Source organism: Halyomorpha halys, unplaced genomic scaffold (assembly GCF_000696795.3).
Source record: "Halyomorpha halys isolate HHAL.00 unplaced genomic scaffold, Hhal_1.1 Scaffold373.1, whole genome shotgun sequence".
Classification (NCBI taxonomy): domain Eukaryota; kingdom Metazoa; phylum Arthropoda; class Insecta; order Hemiptera; family Pentatomidae; genus Halyomorpha; species Halyomorpha halys.
This window is the reverse complement of record NW_027109386.1, coordinates 908036-930994: the sequence shown is the minus strand read 5'-3', so window position 1 is coordinate 930994 and position 22959 is coordinate 908036. Positions and strand designations below refer to the sequence as shown.

The window sequence follows — 22959 nt, the reverse complement described above, 5'->3', positions numbered from 1 at the left end:
AATACGTGTAATAATAAATATAATACATGATAATTTTTTTTTATCTTACCAGTAGTAACATTTTAATTTTGATATATATATATATATATTTCTCTATTTCCTCCTTGATTGAAATATTTTAATATGAACACTACTTAAAAATATTTTAGTTTCAATATCTTAAAGAATGGTGGAAGAGCCACAAAACGTTGATGAAAAACTGTATGAAATAAAGATATTAGTAGTAAGAGGTTTAATTAAGTCATAAAAATACCTAAGTAAAAACTTGTGGCTTATGATTTTGTAGAAACTAACAGAGTCTACTTAATAAACCATGCTGTATAATATTAAACCGTGGAAATTATGGATACCTCATTTGACTCTAAAATTAATTTAATAATTTTGACACTTATGTTATGTATTTGAGTTATTTATTATTGTTATTTTTTAGGTAACTTAATTTAAATAATTTTTTACTGACATGCAAAGAAGAATTTTGTGGAATTGTTATTAGATTATCAGGAGATAAGAGAATTTCTTAAGAAAACAGTTGAATAATTAATCTTTGATTTAACTATTCAGTTTCAAAGAAGTAAACACACTATACTCCTTATCTCTCTTTTCTGAATCAACGTTTCGGACTAATTTTCCATTACCTAGTCAACTTACAAATTGAGTAAGGTACAAGAGTAAGGTTTTTTTGTATTTTTTAAATAAAAAAGTATGATACATATATACCCATTACCGCTAATTAAATAATGAAGCTGTGATTTACCTGTTAAAAAATATTTCGTGATAATATAGTATTAAAATTGTTAATAAAATAAACAAGAAATAATTAAAAAAATTAGAATGCACCTGGTTTTATTATTATTATTATTATTAGCGCAACGCTATAATAAAATATTTTGTTATAATATTTTTTGTCACTATTCACTTAAAATGAATGTTTTATAAAAAGAGTTTATAACCTCTTCCGATTGATATGGTATTGTAAAACATATTTGATTATATAAATTTTATTACGGTATCATTAAGAACATATTTATACAGAATCCATATTTTTATGATGAATGAATTTTTTATTATATTTTCCTAATTTTTTTAAAAATATTTCTATCAGATTCAAATGAATTTTCGTTTCGCCGGGTCGGTATAACTTTAAAAACCAGTTTGCTTCTAAATTGATCAGCAAGGTATGCCCAGAATCCCATAATTCTTCTTTTCACAATTTGTCCCTCCTGAGAAAACCTCTTGGCGCAGAAGACATATCTTAAGACGTTGGAGGTACCTTACGGAATTTTCCTTTCACTCCTTCTATTGGACCTTAAATAAAGACCGACTATTGTGTACCAACTGGAAAAGGCGGAGATTTCTCCGATGTTCAATACCTTTCATTTCAGGAGTGGCAATTAGAGATACTTATGATAAAACAATCTCTGTCGAAGAATTATTTATTGCTTTTGAAGTCACAAGATAAACTAGTTTCTGAGAAATTTATTTGCAATGCTGCTTAGTGATTGCATATTTTCGTATTATCTGTTACTTCGAAATAATCTAAAACTAATTATTTCGTGACTTATTATAGTAATCGAAATAAAATAATAATTATTCTTCATGTATCTTTATCATAAATAATTGATTCCTTTAGAATACTAGTACTGGCGTCAAAACTAGGTTTAGAGCCTTAGAGTAAAATATAAAATAAAAATGCATTATAAAACGTCATAAAACATAATGAAAATAATGAATTTGAGAAGATAAAAATGAACAACATTGATTAACAGAATATATATAATAAATTAAAACCATAAGTTATATCTTAAAACATAAGGTGATTAACTTCTAAATAAATAAAAAAAAAAAAAATTATAATAAATCAAATACGATTAAACTAAAAAATATTAAATAAAAAGGTACAATTTCTGCTTATGTGCATATTTACATTTATAAAGTATAAACGAAAATCTGAAACACCTAATGCAGAAAATAATATTAAACCAACGTTAATAATAAAATAGATAAATAAAAAATATATTTTTTAAAATTTATTACTTTGAAGTCACAAGATAAACCAATTTCTGAGAAATTCATAAGAAATACTAATTGAGAAGTATTGCATATTTTTGTATTATCACTTACTTCGAACTAAATGATATAGTTAGAGAATATAATCTAAAATTAATGATTTTATAACTTATAATAGTAATCGAAATAAACTAACTATTATTATTCTTGTATGTTTATCATAAATAAATTTAAACATAAAAATTTGTTACTATAAACGAGCTTTGTGTGACTACATCGACGACAAATATGACTCGATGGTAAATTAAAACTTAAAGGATATTCGATCAATATCTATATCGTAGTAACCTTGAATCATGCACATCTTTTCTGATCTCAGCATACTTTGATATCTTTAGTTGCTGGATAGAATAGATTAATGGATTGCGTTTATGGAATTTGTGTGAGTTTAGACAATTGTCCATGCTGCTGTTATAAAGAGTAAGATAGCTCAATGAGTAAGGCATTGTGTTCCTAGCTTTTGGGTCCATATTCGAATACGGCTATGGCAGATAATTTCAAGGTTCAAAAAAGTAAGAAAGAATCCAGTCAAAGAATTGTCTTTAGTTTTCATTCTGAAGGGTATATTTATTTATGATTATGGTAGACGATTTAACAAACATGGCACTATAAATTTTACGATTCCCAAATCTATTGCTAAATGGTGGTTCGATAATTTTTTTTTATAACATTTTGTTATTAACTACTTTTTTTTGCTAAATGAATTTCAGTTCGTCAATTTTATTATAATTTTGTACAAGATGAATAGTTTCGTTGGTAAAGTTGCTACTATTTCAAAATTTTCAGCTTTATTACTGATATGCGTTGTTGTTTTAAAGTTCTGTGCGGTAAAATTTCGGTAAAAGTATTGATAAATGGCCAATACCACTGGTACGTTTGGACGTCACTACATTTGATGGACCCCATATCGAAATAGTCTGCCATGGCACCGTATTTGTAGTCATTTCATTGTTTTCCATGACTACCACGTTAGACATAAGGCTTCAAGACTGGAGCGTGCCGGCCAAACCCCTTTGGAAGCGTGTCCAATGAGAACTAGATATATCCATCGTACGAGGACTACTTTCTTAGAGAACCTTTCCCCTTCAATGGGACCCGGCTTAAGATTGGACGCTACTCAATTAGTCCGCATCATAGCCTCAGTCGTGTTCTGTTCGGGAGTCGTTGTGTTCCAGGACGTGTCTTTTGTTTAGTGCGTGAACATCGATTATGTTGACAAAAAGGCGTAGAAACTCTTTCTCATTGTTCTATAAACTACTCAAAAGTTCTTGAAATCGGCAAATTTTCCGAAGGAAAACTAATATTTTCATAGATACACATATATTTTTTGTATAGTAGACTTATTTTCTTTTCTTTTACTTCTATCATTTTTATTATTTTAAACATCATATGTATACATAATATATAAACAATACAAATTAAATAAATGGAATTAATAAGTGGAAGAAAGTAAATAAGCGGAACGTTACCGCCCACGGTCTTCTGTTCTCCTTTCATGCCTACTTTGGTAAAGTAAAGGGAATGCGCTATAGGTAGACTTATTATTTTTTTTATTTTCAAACCTCTTTTTATATACGGTTACAGAATACAAATATATAATACAATACATTATATATATATATATACAAATTTACATGATATCTTCGTTTTCCGTATGGCATTATAAGATGAGCAAAAGACATGATTAGGCGGTTATAGGTTGGTGACATGATAGCTGGGGGCTTACAAGAAGTAAGTAGACTTATTATATTTTACATTAATATTTTTTATTGGGATTATTGAACATATTAATCGGGAATTGTTATTTTTCTATTTATGGCAAAAAAAAAAAAATAGATAGAGATTCTTATGTTACTTGCGCCTTTTTTGCCGAAAGTTATTTACCGACTTGGAATAAAAGAGCATACTTAAGAAGAGGTGAGGCCAAAGGGAGTCGCCTGTAGAAACACAAATTCAAATTAATACTAACCCTAATATTAATATAAATATTATAAATATAAATATAAAAATATTAATATAAAAGCTCTATATATATATTTTTTTTTTGCAAATAACATGAAATCTACATTTTGTGAATTTATTTTACATACGGATGTCTATTAACATCAAATTGTAGGTAGTGGAGTGCATCAGTTTTCTTGTTATTTGCCAAATTAAATTCTGAAGATATTGAATTCTTGTTATTTGGAAAAAAAATGTTTAAGCTGTATTTCGTACATAGTTATTTTTTTTCTTATGAAATGTCATAAAAATATTCTTGTACTATAAACCACTATTACCCCTTAACTCTTCAAACTGTCTGATCGGTTGCAGCACTTGCCCACTACAAATTGTTCATAAAACTATAACACTAAGATTTTAATACCCTTGCTCTAAAATCACATTTAATACCCACTACATTTTTTTTTTTTTTTCAGGATCTTATTTATGATTATAGGTCTTTAAGGAAAAACAGAGGCTGAGCTTTAAATGATATTAAAATAATATGATAAATAAATTGTATTACTAATAATATTTATTTGAAGATCATATTTTACTAAAATGAATAGTATTCCTTCAAGTGTTATAGTGATTTTGGCACTAAAAAATATTTACGCAGGTTTTATAATGAATTTTTCAAATTCGGTTAATCATCCAGTAAACGTTAGTTTTATGCCTTTATTATAGAACACCAGCGATATATTGATTCGATTGATTAATTTATCGATTAATAAGTAATTCTTACACCCTATAAACTAATTAATCTGCTTATTGGTCTAATTATATTATTGGTTTGGTGATTATCGCACCTGGAATTTATTATTGGTTAATTAAACTAGATCGTACCCTGTATCAAACATTTTAGACATAAAAACAATCTTAGCCTGTCCCAAAATTTATATATATATATATATATGTTTATTAATTTTTTTCTTTTGTAATTAACATTTTTTCATCGCATTGTCATGATATACCATCAGTAGCTTCTATATCCAAAAGTTAATGTATCAATCATGTAACGGATAGATTATGTGCAGTTATATAAGAAACTTAAGTATGATGTTGTTTGTATTATTGCATAATAAATCCATTCTCCGGGTCATAAACTGCCCTTTGCAGTTGCAATGTTGCAAGATGTTCTGATGTCTGGATCATAACCCGCAACATCGTATTCTTTACCTGATGTCTTACTTTATAGGCTGTTAAGAATATATATATTTTTTATCGATTTATGTGGTTAGACAAATTTTAGCCAATTCTAACCAGTGAAATGTTTTAATTTTATTTATTCTTAGTTCAAAAGATTTAAAAAATATATATATATAAAATAGTATATGTTTCCGTCATGCTTAGGAAGATTACCACAAATATTTTATTCACTGTTCATTTTTTTTTTCTTAAAACTAAATACTTATGTCAGCTATAATCAGTGCTCTGTAGTTTTTTGCATACAATATTATAAAAAAGAAGTTGTTATATTTTATTCATCAATATTTTTCTGGATGCTGAAGACGAATGAAAATGCAAAAAAAAAAGATCAAAAAATTAATTTTATTTTTCATTTTTCTGCCATAACATAAAATCAATGCATTTATAAAATATAAACCTATAGTAAATTAAAAAGGAGTAAATTTTCTACATTTGCATTTACTATTATTTTTTTCCTCCATACTTAAACCATCTTGTTCCAATCAAACGGAATACCAAAAGGATATGTTAGTGGTCAATTCCGTTGAAGTTGTTTATTTTTTTTATTATGGTACTAATTCCGGATTTCAACCATCCATTATATTATCAAAGCTGATTTTTGTTTTTGGGTATAGACTACAAAATAAATTCATGTTTTATTCTCTTAACATTTGAAATGTTATGTTTCATAGCTGGGTTAGTATTGTATCTATATAATTTTTTTACTCTGCTCTGTATTTCTGACACACGGGTGGGAGGGGGTAGAGGTTTAGCCCTGAGGTAATAAACCTGTTCTAACCAGAGTTTGAGGATTGAGTTTTAATTGCTGGGGACCGTTACGAAATAAAAGTAAATCCTCCCAGGGCAGAATCACATTTCGGTGCCGTTGCAGACAATAACTTGCTTAGTTAATGTCTTAATAATCTGAGCAACGATGGTCCCTAAATTGTTAAAAAATTGTGCATTCTTGCCTAGAAGTATGTGAATCAATACCAATAATCAATCAAACAATTGTACAATTCAAGTTATAGGACCAACTTTTGAAATTATGAAATCAGATTCTGTAGGCCTGTTCATTGAAAGTCATAATTATTTTTAAATTATCAATATGCATGTGGAAAATTGGGAGTCTCAAAATGTTTATATACATTTTAAGACAACTCTTAACCTGATTTATTTTATTAAATGGTTTAATGGTGAATAATTAAAAGAATCACAATAATTTAACACCAACAAATGGATCCTCAACGAAACGAACATTAAAATAATGAATTCCTCGATTTAATAAATGTTTTCAAATCCCATTGAACAAGCTATGTTATGCACTTTATTTTATTTTTTTATTTGTTTCTGTATTTTTTATTCTATTTATTTATTTTATTTGGGGATGATTGTACTAACATATAAATTTATGTTATGACCACGATGTTTTGTACCATTATATAAAAAACAATCAACCAACCAAGCATGTAATTTTAGCCATCAAACCTCTGTATATAATATTACGAACTATACAAAATAACGATTTTGTGTAGTATATGAAAACTCCTTATGTTTTGAACCAAACATACCAAGGCCCAACTGTAGTAGAACTAGGTTAATTTTGAAACCATTTCTTTATTAAATGGTAGGATATTTTGAGGCGTGAGTTGACAAAAGTGTATAAAGATATCTTCTGATACCTTAGCCATTATTTTTCGATTTTCTTACAATCATAGTAGTGATTTTGTTCATCCGATACCACCCTTATAGATTGATATGTCATTAAGGAACGCTATAGCAATAAAAATAGCGGACACATATGAAACATCAATTCCCTTATGGAATGTCTTTATGAAATATCATTTATGGAATAGTGGACAGGCCAGCAGATGGATTTCCCCCCGCATTCCTTCTCCTTTTCGGACAGCTATTCCTAATGTTTTAGGAACAATAATAAAAACGCGCAATCATAGCTAATGACCATGCTAAGACTAAGTGACACAGTGGCTATAGTACTTCTCTGAGTTGGAATCTGTGTCAGAGTGTCAATTGCCAGATTTGGTAGTTGCATGTTGCAGATGACTTTAACGGTGGCTTTTCTTCTGTTGCAGTGAGAAATGCTCCGTAGGTGATTGATGATGAATCTGCTTCTTCTCTCCTTCTCTCTTTTGTTTCAAGTTCTTCGGGTGCAAGGTAAGCAAATCATTTTTAAAATATTTATTAATTAATTAATATAAACAATTTTTTTAATTCATCACAGTTTGAATGTCCGAACTATCCAAAAGTTGTTTGGTATCTCTATACTTTGCATTAAGGAAGGCTCATATAGGAGTTCTTATATTAATAGTACCGTAGTGCTAATCAAGATTTTATTATTATTTTAATTTTTGAAAAATGAAGGATTTCCTTTATCACTGTTTAGAAAACAGAAAGTTATTTAGTTGTTTTATTACTGCTTAAAAACCGCATTAAAAAAATCTAGTGGTTTTGGGGTTTCCGATCACATTCCATACATTATGAATGTCTATTGTTTTCAGGCAAAATATAATTGAGGATTTTTTTTAGCAAAAGTAAAGAATTAAATAAAAAATCATTGCATTGTCTTCAGACAGAGTGATAAATTATATGATTTTTCGGGGGTGGAGGGAGGAAATAAGAAAAAATTAATTAATCCTGTACCATATTTATTTATTATTTATTAGCTCTCTAAACAACAACATGAAAGTCTCTTTGTTTTTCCTCCGATTTTATTGACAAAATGACATAATATTAAATTTTTTTTTTGGAGTAACTCTACGCAAAGAGAGTTAGCCAGTACGATAAATGATTTAAATATATAATTATTGATTCTCAACAAGAATAATAAAAGTCTGTATAAATTAAAAATACTCAATAAAATTAAGGTTTTTATGTTATTTTGTTTCTTACAAAAACATTACTGCATATTTAACAGACAATAACTGTACATTATATTCAAAAAACAGGCATCGAGATCTAAGTTTGAGGTTTTGGGCCATATAAGCAAATAACAGTTTAAGATCTAATTGTGTAAGGTCTGCTAGGATGTTGTATAATTAATCCTTGGCTACTATTCTTTAGTTTTGTGCATACATAGAGGTAAACAACTTGTTAAGAGGGACGACATGACAGTATAGTACATGATAGTAATTCTCCAATGCTTTGCCATAACAAATTGGGTAAGGCTTCCATAATATGATATTTGTATAAATTTTTTTTCTGACCATCCAGAATTCATAAGATACGTAATTACTTTTATAATTCATAAGATACGTAATTACGTAATGATATAATATATTATAAATATATAATTTATAATCTTTTGTTGTTTATCTTTTTATCTTATAGCTTTCATATAAATAAAGCTGTCATGACTAGAGCACGTACGCGTGTTGGCTATTTTTGCTCTTATCAAATAAAAGATTTATAAGTGCAGCTTCGAACATAATTTTTAAACTTTAGTATTCCAATTCCACCTACAACTCTGGTATGTTACACTGCCTTTGCTTTTCACAATGATCACTTTTCAGACTAGCCAAATTTGGATAGAGAGAAAGCCTATAGCCTTATCAATTTGATAACTAATGGAACTAGTTTCTACTCTTACAGTAAGTTTTCCATTTAAAACTTGGCGAGAATTGTAACACCAGTTTGCTAAGTAACACTTAACGCTCTCCATTTGTCGTAGAGAGACCTGGCGAGAGTATTTATTGCTTAGTGTGAGCAACTTCCTTATCTACTCTGACTTTTCGGAATACTAAAAACAAAATAAAGCTGTTACTATATATTTTTGTTATATACACTATATCGTAAGAGTTATTTTTTCAAAGTTATTTTTTGTCACCGAGTTTTTATGAAATAATTGTTAGTTGTAGAATTTTCCTAGTATTTTTTTCATATTCCGATCCACCTATCGGATTTTATGCCCATATAATAATTATTACAATTATTTAATTACTCGATTCTGCTTTGAAGCACTATAAATATTAATTGTACCACAATTTTGAGAAAAAGGAGCTAAAAAGTTACAATTCTATTAACAGTTATCTCAAGATAAAACTAAGTCCCTTATTCCCTAAATGCGATTGATTTTCAAAGGATAATTCAAGTTTGCTAAAATATTTTGTCAGATTAAGGCACTGATACGTAGAAACTAAAATTAGGAGTTCTGAATTTAAATATGGAGTTATCTGTGGATTGATTGTGTTCATTTTAAATAAAATTGAGTTACTTTACTTCCGATATTCAAAACATCTCATAAATAAAACAGTTTTATTTTAATAATTTATTTATTGTTATTTACAACTGTATAAAAATATGTGCAACAAGTAAATTTGCTGTAGGTGACATATTGGCATGATACAAACATGTGGAGAATCTACCCATTGATAGAACTCCAAAAATAAAACATAAACTGAAAAATAAACAAAAATCAATTTAATATTTTCGAAAAATAAACGTTTTTTATTATTATTTTTTTTTTTATTTATTAAAATTCCTACGATTTTGATTATATGACTGTTGATGGGTTGTGTTTACTATTGGGGGGGGGGGAACCCAGCGACATCGTCCTAGATACATCATGGCACAGATTTGACGCGTTGACGGAAAACAGGAATGAGAATAGATTTCTAGGCCAACTATAAAGTATCGATTTCAATATAGTGCTATGAAAAAAATACCAACGTTAGAATCCTAATTGGGTGTATCTAAAAATTCCATGTTATGTTATTTTTAAAGTCTCAATTTCCACTGCAATAAAAAAAAAAATATCTTTAGGTTAGAAAAAAAACATTTCTTAAGGCTGTGCCAAGTTATGCTTTATTTCTTCTTAAGACTGATCTAATAATGACAAAATGGATTATTTCTAAAATCTCTATCTCCACTGTGGTAAAAAAAAATATATTGGATTTAATTGCTTTAAAGATTTCTGAATCATAGGTGGTTTTTTTTTTTTAATATTTGAAACAATTTTCTTAATAGTTGGCTTAATTATTGATTACTAATCATTTGATTAAAGACTGAATTGATTATTGAAGCTGCTCTAAACATTAGGGGAAACATTATTTCTAAAACATTTGTACCTCGTATAAAAAAAAAAAATCTTAGTAATAATTAACATTTTTCCTCAATGAAAAATTTAATTACATAACTAAAATTTTTTAATATAGATTAAAGAGGTGAACGGTGATATTCATCCGATTAATAGATGAAGCTGTTTATTTATTAATCGGATGAATATCACCGTTCACCTCTTTAATCTATATTAAAAAATTTTAGTTATGTAATTAAATTTTTCATTGAGGAAAAATGTTAATTATTACTAAGATTTTTTTTTTTTATACGAGGTACAAATGTTTTAGAAATAATGTTTCCCCTAATGTTTAGAGCAGCTTCAATAATCAATTCAGTCTTTAATCAAATGATTAGTAATCAATAATTAAGCCAACTATTAAGAAAATTGTTTCAAATATTAAAAAAAAAAAACCACCTATGATTCAGAAATCTTTAAAGCAATTAAATCCAATATATTTTTTTTTTACCACAGTGGAGATAGAGATTTTAGAAATAATCCATTTTGTCATTATTAGATCAGTCTTAAGAAGAAATAAAGCATAACTTGGCACAGCCTTAAGAAATGTTTTTTTTCTAACCTAAAGATATTTTTTTTTTTTATTGCAGTGGAAATTGAGACTTTAACTTTAACTGCTTCTACTATTTTAAATGTATTTCGCTCCATAGACTAACACTCTTCTCTTTAAATTCACTTACATAAATTGGCTATTCTAAAATTTATCTGGATCATAAATATAGTTTTCGTATTATTTATGACACATTGAATTTTTTCTAGAACAATTTTTTAGGTTATATTTGATTGAACTACAGTGTTAAATTAGGTACAGTTTTATAACATGACATGTAAAGTTGCTGGTTAAGAGAATCTACCTTCAATTGATTTTCATATAGTCACAACGGTAGCCTTGCATGCCTCTCCATATTAATTACCTTTAACCAAATCTCATTTAAATTCACAATGAATGAATTAGCGGTATTTGTTTTACAACCATTCATCACCCAAGTTAGTTCCCTATTAGCGTCAACGACGAGCTTTCTCTTATGTTTACAATCTCAACTAATGATGGTTTAGTAAATTGGTAGTTCGGATTCCGTTTCAGATATTTAAATTGCAGATGGTTCCCTGTGATTTATTGTAATTTATCCTTCGGTCTATGCGCTAGGACATGCACAAACATGAAGATGGTTTGTCCGAATATTATTACTTGTAAAACCTTATCATTATATAGTTCCGGGTCACAGAAGATCAGATATTGTTTCTTCTAATCAGTAAAAAATATTTGTACATAAAACACAAACATAGTAAAAGAAATGTCAGATAGCTTCATTAAACATTTTACTAAGATATATAAGTACCAAATTAAATATTATGAACTTAATATTTCTTATTTATAACAGCGAAATTTTCTGGCTTCACTAAATCCTTGAACATATCTGTAAGAGAAGCATTTTTTTTATACGGATGATCTTAAAACGTTTTTCACAATTTTTTTTTTCACAGCAATAATGATTTTTATACCTTTAGGATAGAGGGTAAGGATAACATGCTAATTTTTTTTTACCTATTCAGTATATTTTGACATTTTATTTACCTATTTTTGCTTTATCCAGAGATTACAGATGACTATCTGAGTGAGCAATTACAAGAATATATCCATGCTCTCGAAGAAACAATGCCTAATATGATGTGAGGGAAATGTGACATTGTCTTTCACTTTCAATGAGCAAAACTTTAGCAAACGTTCTATAGAATGTTTAGTGAGGGATAGCAGTTCTTTTTGTTGAAAACTATTTGTCACAAATATATCAACTAAACTAGTTATTATTTTTTATTAAAATTATTTATATTACTAAAATTTAAATTAATTTTGATGAGGACAGAATGACTTATACTACTTTTTCTCTCAACGGTTCAATTAAGGCATATTAAATTCAATAAAAAATTTTAAAAAATATGCTTTATAAAATAAGTTTTGTAATTTTCGAAAATATTTTTACAAAAAGCGAATTTATACCACAAATGGTTAATAAGGTAACATGAGTAAATCTTTTGAGTATCGCTCACAAGCAGCCAGGGAGTATGTCCCTCAGTGCTGTCATGGAATAGCTCAAATTAATTCCACTACAGACAGTATTTCAATAAAAACTCACTAACACAAACTCATAATTATAATAAAGAATTATGTAATTTAAAAAAAAAAAAAACCGACTACGTAAATATTCCTGCCCTATTCACTTGTTTGTTTTAAGAGACGGAGTGATATTGCGTATCTTCTTAAAATGTAAGGGGTTCGTTACTGAAGTTCTCTATAAATAATTAAACTTGGTATAGAATTCTGTACTTATACACTGCGTACCACTGTACGCTTCGGTTGTTTGAAGTAAAAACGGTCGTTTACAAGGAAATATTGTTGTTTGTTTTTCTTTAGTGGCGCCAAACATCATTGGTCATCAACGCCATTTATATTTTATTTAAGTTTGCTTAATTTTATTTATTTTTTAATTTGATTATTTATTATTTTATTTTATTATTATTATTTTTCTTCCGTTCAATGTTATATTTTTGTCAGTAAATGTTGTGATTTTAAAAACTGAAACACTAATTCTATTGTTTTATCATCGTCACGGAGGGTTTTTGAAATATCTGGATTTAGTTCTAAGTTATTGATTTATTGGTGTGGTGTGAAATATGAGCATTGTTGGAAAATATATAGTCTGGCTTATTGTCTGATTGTTGTTGCAATACTGGCAGTTCGGAAGTGTTTTTTGAATTAAGATAGGAGTGGTTGAGCCTCGTGTGACTATTCTCAGCCTCTTCAGTACGACCTCAGGTAATGAAATATAATAAAATATTTTTCCCGTATTTTTAGCTTAAATTGTTTTAAAACAGTCATGGGATATTACTGAGTGATTTGAGACATCGAATCTAAAAAATCGATTGAGTAATTCGCTCTAAGCTCGCCCTTACAACGACCAGGTTATGTGCACCCCTAAACGCATTACACAACTTGTGGCTTCGAGTGATAAGAGTAAATAATAATAATACTTCCATTAAAATCAGATTGATAAATATGGTTTATTGTATTCCTTGATAGATTTTTTATAAACTGATTTTCATTCCACAACCTATGCTTATGTATCTTTATATATACACACACCTTTACTCACATACCTCTACAAAATAACATATATTATTTTATTGAAAAATATTGCTTATTTATTTATATAATTTATTAAAATATATCTTCTTTTCCAGGTTGTCAGTTCTACCCAATCGGCGAATATTTAAGGTTTGTGAGGGTTCCTGAGTCGTTGGAAATTGGTTCGGAGATCTTGCTTGTTGAGGTACACCCGAGGAGAAATCTCTCCATTCAGCCTGTTGATCTGGTAAGTACATCTATTGTATATTCCGTGCGTACATTGTTAGTTGTATTCAATTATACTTTTACCAGATAAACTGATCGTTCTTGAAAATCTGTTTGATTTCTTTTTCCTACTTTAAGCTAAGATGGAATTATATTATTTAGGGAGATATTATCCTTTTTTCATTTATGATAAATTCTACTGTGAGAATTTTTTCTGTTTATTATATATAATAAGGTATAAATTTATACAATTTACATTATTCCAATTTTAATGTTGTTGAAAAATTTGAGATCCAGAATGTAAAAGATCTTTACTTGCGTGGTGTATCTGAAATTTTATTCAAATAAATGCTTGTGATAATGAATATATTTTTTTAATAAAAATCATACTATTTAATTAAACACTATTTAAATAATTCATGTTTTGTTTAATGAATCCAATAACAAAAGATGCTATGGTTGAACAATATCACCCTCAGGTCTAGTTAATATTGTAAAAGTTTGAAGTATTTCGGTTTATGCTTTTTTGGCTAAGGTCTGGTAGATGATCAATCCAAATTTAGAGCTAACGGGGTAAAGCAATGTGAGTGATATTTGCAATTGCTTCTAGCTACTGTCGTTAATGATGCCATTAAGTGGTGTGTCGTTATTTTTTATTTTTAATATATCCATTCCTAAGAAATGTCTAACAGAAGCCGTGGGTATCCGTATCATAAATTTGTAAAGTTTTGTTTTACATTTTCCTTTCTAAATACTTTCACTTATGTAAACCACACCCCGTCATATTGATGGAATTGTAAAGATGAGGCAGATGCTCATTTTACATACATGTATTAAGACTCAGGTTGCTATTAATGCTTTAATTAAGAATTCTATGTAACTCACATTTCAGGTCAATAAAAAACAAATAAAATCCTATAACATGAAGAGATGAACCATTATAGAATCTTCTTCACATATTTTCATTCTTTTCGCTTAAAGTTTTCTTCAACTACTTCAACTTATTCTCGTATCAATTTTCCATTCCTATACATCCATTGGGAATCTTCTCTTTTGTTTTCTTTCCAAATGTCATTGTCAACTGGGATATTTTTGTCCATCTATGTTTATATTTTGCTCTACTTTTCTTTTCCCTCTAATTACACTATTATAGCAAAATTATATTTGTATATAATATTTAAAGGAACAAGCACTTCACTAAAATATCTGTATTTTCGGGGTCAACGTTCTAATGAGTAAATATTTTATGATTGGTATTTTAAAATTTCAGAGATAATGCAGTGCCTTGAATTTTATTTATTTTTTTCCATGGCCCAAATCCTCAAATGAAGAACTATACGGGCTCAGAGTGGGAACATCAAGATTCATTCACCGACCCAGGTGGGATTCGAACCCAAAACCTTCTAAACTAACTACCCTCAGCTTAATAAAAAAAATTTAAGATAATTTATAAATAGTTGAGAGGGAATTAAAGGCTATTGTTACAAATAGCTTTTAATTTTGTTGATATAAACAATCCGATGTGTTATTATTCCTGAATTCATGGCTTAAAATTGGCAAATCATTTAGATTTTATTAGTTTTTTAAAATATTATTTACACTCTTTTTTTAACTTTGGTGTAATAATTCTAAACAATTAATATTTTTCATCCATTATTAAAAATAAATGAGTCTATGAAACCTCTAAATAGGCGCCATTTCAAAACGAATTGGTAATCTCGGTTAGTTAAGGATCATCGTTGGGTGACCTGAGACTTTGGGGCTAAATCTTAAAATAATAGCTCCAAAGTCTGGAAGACAACCAATTATGGTGTATGAATCATCTAATCGTCCACACTAGCCAAATTTCGAGTAGCATCTCGGAGTGATCTTTTCGTTCCAAACTGGCATGTCCAGTATGTAAATTGCTATGAAAATAGTCCATTAAGCCACTTTTTAATTATAGTAGACTCTCGCTAATTTGAACTGAATAAAACCAAGTTGTTCGAATGAAATTAAATATTGAAAATACTTTCTAAATGCCTCACTATCGATCAGAGATTTTGCTCTTAAATCCCCCGAACATACGGAGTATCTGTGGTTCAAATAATTTTCTATTTAGAGATTGATAAAAAGTAAACGAGTGTAAAAAAATTCCGGTCTTTCGTTCTCGCTATACCAATGGTGCGTAATAATATTGAGTTGTGAAGATCATCGTGTTGTAGCCTTTGATTTTCGCGCCTAATTCTTAAAAAATAGTCCAAGCATTTCTAATGGCAATCCATGAACGTCGTACTCGAGACGTAAAATCTCAAATTTTGAACAGCAGCTAATTTTTTTTCTTTGTTGATAACAAAAGTTCATTATTGGTAATAGATTTTCTTCGGTTTGATATCCAAAAGGACAAAATATTTTTGAATCTCAGACTTTTTTTGTTTTACTGTCGACTTTATTATAACGAAACGTATTGTATTGTAAATAACTAAAAATACTACTATTAAATATAAGGTGATGGTACGGTAGCGCAGACTTGTGAAGAATCTTCCACTGGCAGAAATGTAATAATATTTTTAGATTAGAAGGTCTTGAAGCCATTTTCTTTTCCGATGCTTTGGGGGATTATCAGGAATTGAAGAGGAACCAATGTTTGAAACTAGTGGGCTTGAGTGGTTAGAGAGTTTATTATAATTAATGGAACATTACGTGTACCCATAAGTCTTTATGGATAGTTTAATTTGTGATATTGAAAAGAGCAACGAAAAATGATTTTGTACTATAATGATTGGAATCGAGAGGAATTAGATGGTTTTATGGAGCCCCAAAGCTCAACTCTGCATGTTCAAATATTACCTTCATAATAATTCAGCAAGGTTTTACTATTCTTTATACTCATAAATTTGTTAGAACTTTTGTTTTCATTTCCTTTTTAGTTATTAGAATTTAATATTAATAACAGATCACCTCTTCCAAATGATCCTGGCTACATTCAAGCATAAACATGTTACATTTGAGATACTTAGTTGTTCTTTTACGCTTTCTCTTCGCGCCTCTTCTTATATGAGATAGTAAAATTAAATAGATTTCTTTCACAGGCAGAAGGGAAGTCATGACGATTAAGGATACCGACGATCCAGTCGAAAGTAAGTTCAGCGCTTCACGCTCTCGGAGCGTTATCCGCCAAATTAATGACCCGGTTCCAGGTTGTTTTGCTTAGGGAAGTTCTGGACTAAGTTCTCTAGTGCTGGAACACTAGAACATCTTCCATAAGACTCCAGAAGGTCGTTACGACCTCAGCTAACGATTCCGTTAATGTCCCAGAATATCAGTCTGCACGTTGGTAGGTGGTAAATTAGCATGACTCTACCAGCAAATCTTACTTGGCTTTTTTTTTTCACTCGGTAGTGTTTGTGAATTGAGGTGACGTCGTTTGATGGACCCATTTATCAACTCGTGTTCCTTCTCATGGCTCTGATGACTTCTCCTTTGATTAATGATATTTTGATGGCGCAGATAGCATTTATGTTTATACTTCTTAGCTAATTAATGATAATTATTTAAATCAATCTGCTACATTATAAGAGATACTTTTCTAATTACATTGCTACCTAATATCAAAATTATTCTCATTTAAATTTTGGATAAGAAATATGAATTCAACGAAAAACAAAATTACTAAGTAATTTCGGTCAAACCACATCCTTCTGTAAGGAGTATGTTAATCACAAATTAATGACTAGTATGGATGATACATATCTGACACTGGTAATTCTCTGGAATATTTGTGAAATGTTTTAATGTTAATCACAACGAACGGGTAACAAAGAGGCAATAAAATAAATAATTGATTGACTGGATAATACGATTTAATTTATTAAAATGCATTTTATTAAAACTGGAATCAAATTGTTTTAACTACAACCAAACGCTTTCCCCGAGAACTATCCAGATGAGATCCTGAAGATGGAATGACACCTAACATGAAGGGTACTTGAGATCATAATGGCATTGTGTTGGCTCTGTCAATCTGCTCACGTCCGAACGCGTCAGTTGTGATGGATGCTTTGATAAAAGGCATTCATTGTACACAATGGTCCAATATTGAGATTCTTTACCATTATCGTCTTACTTGATGTATCAGCTAAAAAAAATATATATGTATTGACATATCGTATCTCCAACATGAAAGTCAAACAACTCAAAAAATGTTTTTTGTAAGAACCGACGTTAGAACAAGGATAAGCTTTACATAGAAACTACAAGGCTGTTCCTCTAGCTCAATTGGTAGAACATTGATTGTGTACGTTGGTTAATGGCTAACTGTACTTTAATAAGTTTTGATAAGAGTCCGAATATTAAAATTCCTCACGTTAATTATCTTGAATCGTAACTTTATGGACTTAGGCATTCTGTTTGTGAGATATGTTTATTAAATGAGGCTTAAATCTACCCTTTTTAGCTTATCGTACACAGGTCTCTCCAAGTAGATCCTTTAATGAACTGAGCGATTGTTCAGAAGATCAGGTCCGTTGCCCAAATTATTTTATTCTAATTTCACTATACTTGTGATAGGTTCCCAAGAATTGAAAATTATCTTCCATTTCTTCGGGGTTAAAGATTATGAAATTATGAAAAATATGTCCTGAGTACATTAGATATTGCAACGTTTTGGGGGTTACTGCACAAAACTTAATTTTCTAGTTTTAACTATGAAACCTTTTTGTCATTTTCAAATTTATCCATGATTATAGAAAGAATAAATTAAATTATAACGTCACTAAACTTACAATTGATATCCAGTTCACCCGAGAGAGGTGTAACCATGTGCATTTTGCTCATATTGGGAAATAAACATCTATATTTTTGTAGTATTTCATCTAGTTTGTGTATTCTTTTGTCTAGCTTCTGTCAGTCCTTTGGTGTTGTTATTACCGCTTGTTTATGTTACTCCCTCTTTTACCTCCCAACCTATACTCAATTCAGCTTTGTTCTGGTCCCCTGCAACGGTAAGGCTGAGTATTTCTCTCACTAGGACACTCCTAACGTGACAACTCTCACCTGGACACCTTCTTTTTTTTAAAGCTTGGACCGAGACAAGAGACTGATAGAGGAGCTACAATTTAAAATCAGTTTCAAATTGCATTTGAGTAATTTTTAAAATTGTTGTCATCACATTCAATTATTTAAAAAAAAAAATAGTACAGATCGCCTACCATGAGATAAATGCTCACGGAACACCTCTGAGGGAAGTAAAATACTAGAAAAGTATTAGATAAAATCCTACTAAAAGTAGGACACTCCTGCTGAGTTAAATAATTCATGAAATGAGCTCATTTATTATTATTTCTATTTCGGCCGCAAGTTCTAGGTTGGCCTAGTGATCCCTGCGTACTGTAGGAGGTGAAGAATAATCTAAATACCTCCATTATAACAGTATTATAAAAAATAAGTTTATAAACCAAATTTCTATTTTACGGCAAATTTTATTCCATTTTTAAGGTGTTTTAAACGTGTTCACGATCTATAATGTATTGAAATTCAGTACATTTGCGTAAAACCATATTTATCTCTTTTGGGTTAATCGTACGGTTTTGATTTATGTTGTATAAAATTACATATTTTGCACTTATTTAGTCTAAATTAGATTATTTCGATTTTAATAGAGAAAATTGAATAATTGGCTCAAATATTTAATATTATATGCAAATAGTAATGTATACAAATATCTATTCGTTTTAATATAGTAATGTATTAGAATAGAAAATATATGGTGAGGAATAGCGTTGTTTAAAAGGTGGAGTGATATTAATATAAAAAAATAAATAAATAAACAACAAGTAAACACAAGTTACAAATACTCTTGGAATAGTAATAATCAGTGGTTTGCTGAACTGTAAAAAAATTTTCGTGATTAGTGGCTATTTTTCATTTCGGTTTTATTTTTGATTGTGTTTATATAGATTAGATTCAAACAAAAACCAATCAAGTAGATTTGTGCATGATTTGGATGCTTTACAAACAATTTACGCAGTTTAGGTATTTTATACAGTTTTTTTTTCCGAAATCCAGTCTCTTGTAATAGCCATTCTATAAAATTTCTCGGGACTATAAATGATAACGGTTGCATATCAAACAAATGCAAAGTACCTAACCTGCACAAACTAGTTCCGTTTCCAAGGATTCGTTTCTTTCAGATTTATTAGTGCCTTTGAAATGTTATTCCGATTCCTGTAAGCAATGGATTCTATTTCTTCATAGGTAGATTCATAAATCCAGGCTTAAGAAATCAAGATTAATTTCTTACAAGAACCGTTAAGCATGCACCAGTTGGTGCTATAAATTGAATCGTTTTCTCAATATGAATACTTTATGTTGAAGTGGCAACAGGTTAAAATGAAACGAAATCTAAATTCACACAAAATAGTTTATCTTAAAATATTTTTTTTTAGGATGTCATGTTTTATTGGTACCTTCACAGCGATGCCATACTTGCACTATTAATAATCTTATATTTCTCATTATACAAACAAATTTAACCAATCAGAAAAAATATATGTTATTTTAATTGACGTAATATATATTATAAAATATAAAAAAGTGAAGGTAATGTAAAAGTAATTAAGATCCCTAGAAGGCCTCTTCTAATATCCACTCATATCACAGAATAATTTTAATGGAACTCCTTCGTTGGCTATCAAACAAAAATTTAGAGAATGTTGGACCAACATCACAGAGGATGTTAATTCAGAATGCCATGATGATGTAGGCTTATTAAGTAATGCCTCGGTCACGATGACGGATTCTCATAGGAAAATGGAATTATGAAAATTCTTTATATGTTCGATTTTTTGCACTGTTTATAGGCAAATCGCTTAGTACTGTAAAAAAAAAAAGTTTCACCTACCTTTAGGTGTTATTTGGCGATTTATGAATTCAAGACGCGTTTGATAAAAAAAACTTGATTTTGATTCGTCTTAAAACCTGATTTATCATATATATAAGAAAAATACCTCACCACAATAGATAATTCAGTTAGGTGCGCTGGAGAAGAGTGGGTAATTAACAACGCAATCAAAAGAGAGACCCCATGATAAAGTTAGGATTTAGAAATAATTAAATCGAAAATTGGAAAGCCATAAGGGTGTTAAAATACACTGTGGGTGTTGGTGTGAATTGTTTTCTAAGATTCAATAAAACGGATACAAAATGTACATCCCCCCCCTCTCTCCCTTAAGTTGACCTTAGATACTGTCCTAAACTTAATTATTTCCTGGGAATAATTAACTTAAATATACGACAAAAATGATTAACATATGCTTATTCACAACCATTAAAGCTTGTTAATTCTATTCAACTAAGCTCGAAGAAAGCTGTTGTATACATTTTATTAAAATAATAATATCAAATATACAGAACTACAATAAAAAAAGAGTATTAAAAGTATTTCTAATTAATTTTAATTTAAATAAAAGTAGTTTATAAAGCACATCTACGTATTTTTTGTATATTCAATTTATTAACGTTAATTTTCTTTTAGTAAATAATGGAATATAACGCTGAATTTATTGTATCCCAGGGAACCGATATCTCTTACAAAATGTCGCGATGTTGAATAGAGCTTTAAACCTTTCCAACCATCAAACTCACAAGAAAGTAAATCACATTTCCATCCATTCTTGCACTTACCGGAACATTTTAGATTTTGTTTCGGCGATCTCGTCATTTTTCCTCAGCAATCCTGTATTGCTCTCTCTTTGTCCAAATTGCTCGTTAGCCCAACATTCTTCCGCTTGACGATTCACGGTTTCGGAATAAGAACAATATCCAGGAAAAGACGACGCTTACAATTTCAAACTAAACCGACAAGATAGTTTCACTTTTATGAAATAGTTTTCTGTCCAACGATTTCGAAAACTTCATAATACGCGAAATTTCGAATTATTCATTTTATGTGAATAAATTAAGGACTACCTTCTTGTGATTAACAATATTGTGGTTTCGAAATTTAGCAAAACAATTTTACAGTATAAAAAATTTCTTTATTGCCTAGTCCGACATGTGCTTGCAAAGAATTCTTATCGATCTACTGTCTGGCATTAAATATATTTTTAAATAAATTCTTAATTATATAATGTTGAAAATCTGTATACTATAATATATATTATCGAAAATGTTCTTAATAACCTTACTAAGAATAGTAGTATGATAAAGCTGGAAGATCTGGCGTCACCTAAGGTTTTGGAACCAGAGTGATGTACAAGGCGTCAGAAAGTTGCTATTGCTACCATGGGAGGCGGGTTGTGCGCAAACCTTATGATCCAATAAATGGTACCTACTAACGAGGAATCACACATGATGTACATGAAACAGGGTTTCGGTCTCAATTTTAAAATGAAGCAAGGTCAGATTGTTGTTTCATATGGCATGTGTACCCAGGGAATCTATCCCCAAACATCTAAACACCTGCACTAAGACAGGCCTAGTGGAAGATGTAATATAGGAAGACCGAGCTTAACGTGGCTAGACAAAGTTGAGAAGATAAAAAAGTAATAAGTAAAAAAATTATTATTTACAAATTTTATAAGGCGATAGCTTGATAACTGGTATTTTCATCCAAGTATCGGAGGAGAAACTCGCTGTTTGAATTATAGCGATGTATAATCTCCATGGAACTACCAGCATAAATCCAAACGGATAGAAATTAGTTTTGTCAGGGTTCCTCCGTAGCCGTTTTATGTTGTGGTAAAAAAATAAATCGGGGTTAGATCTGGTAAAAGGTGAACTAACTAAGTGATTTATTACCTTTAACATTAATTTTAAATCTAACGTAATTTTTATATATAGTTGTGATATTTTAGACCCGCTTCTAATTTAAGGAATAAAGTTAAGAGAGTTTTGATTTCTAGTGGAAATATGAATTATACGTATTTAAAATATGTGTTATTCATACTTTGTGGTATATAAAGACGCATCATTCATTACATTCTGTGATATGAAAATAAAACTATACAATCACGAGAGTTTTCCAAGTTACCTTCTATACCTTCTACTTAACTTTCTTCTGTTGTTCTTCCTTTACATAAAATTCATTCTTTATACAAATAAAGATTTTCTTGAGCCAAGAAACTAGAATGTCTTATGAATCCACACACTGAGTATATATACATTGCTAAAGGTTGCTTTTAAACCGAAATAAATCTTCAGTTAAAATAACGTTGCTAGTATAGGAAGTTTGAGCCACTATTTCATTCTCTTGCTCGATGCTGGCTTGTCTTTGAAAACATTTTAATAGTTGTAATGAAAATGT

General features: G+C 29.5%; 1 protein-coding gene across 2 annotated transcripts in view; it reads left to right on the top strand.

The window, feature by feature from the left end:
- The window catches only part of Cad89D (cadherin-89D), a 181562-nt gene that overhangs the window by 81682 nt on the left and 76921 nt on the right, over positions 1–22959 (top strand). For both annotated transcript variants that reach the window (XM_067047571.1, XM_067047570.1), the window contains exons 2-3: positions 7329–7410; positions 13568–13698. In XM_067047571.1, the coding sequence (XP_066903672.1) occupies positions 7353–7410; positions 13568–13698 (189 nt within the window). In that variant the 5' untranslated portion in view covers positions 7329–7352. The remainder of the gene's footprint in view (positions 1–7328; positions 7411–13567; positions 13699–22959) is intronic.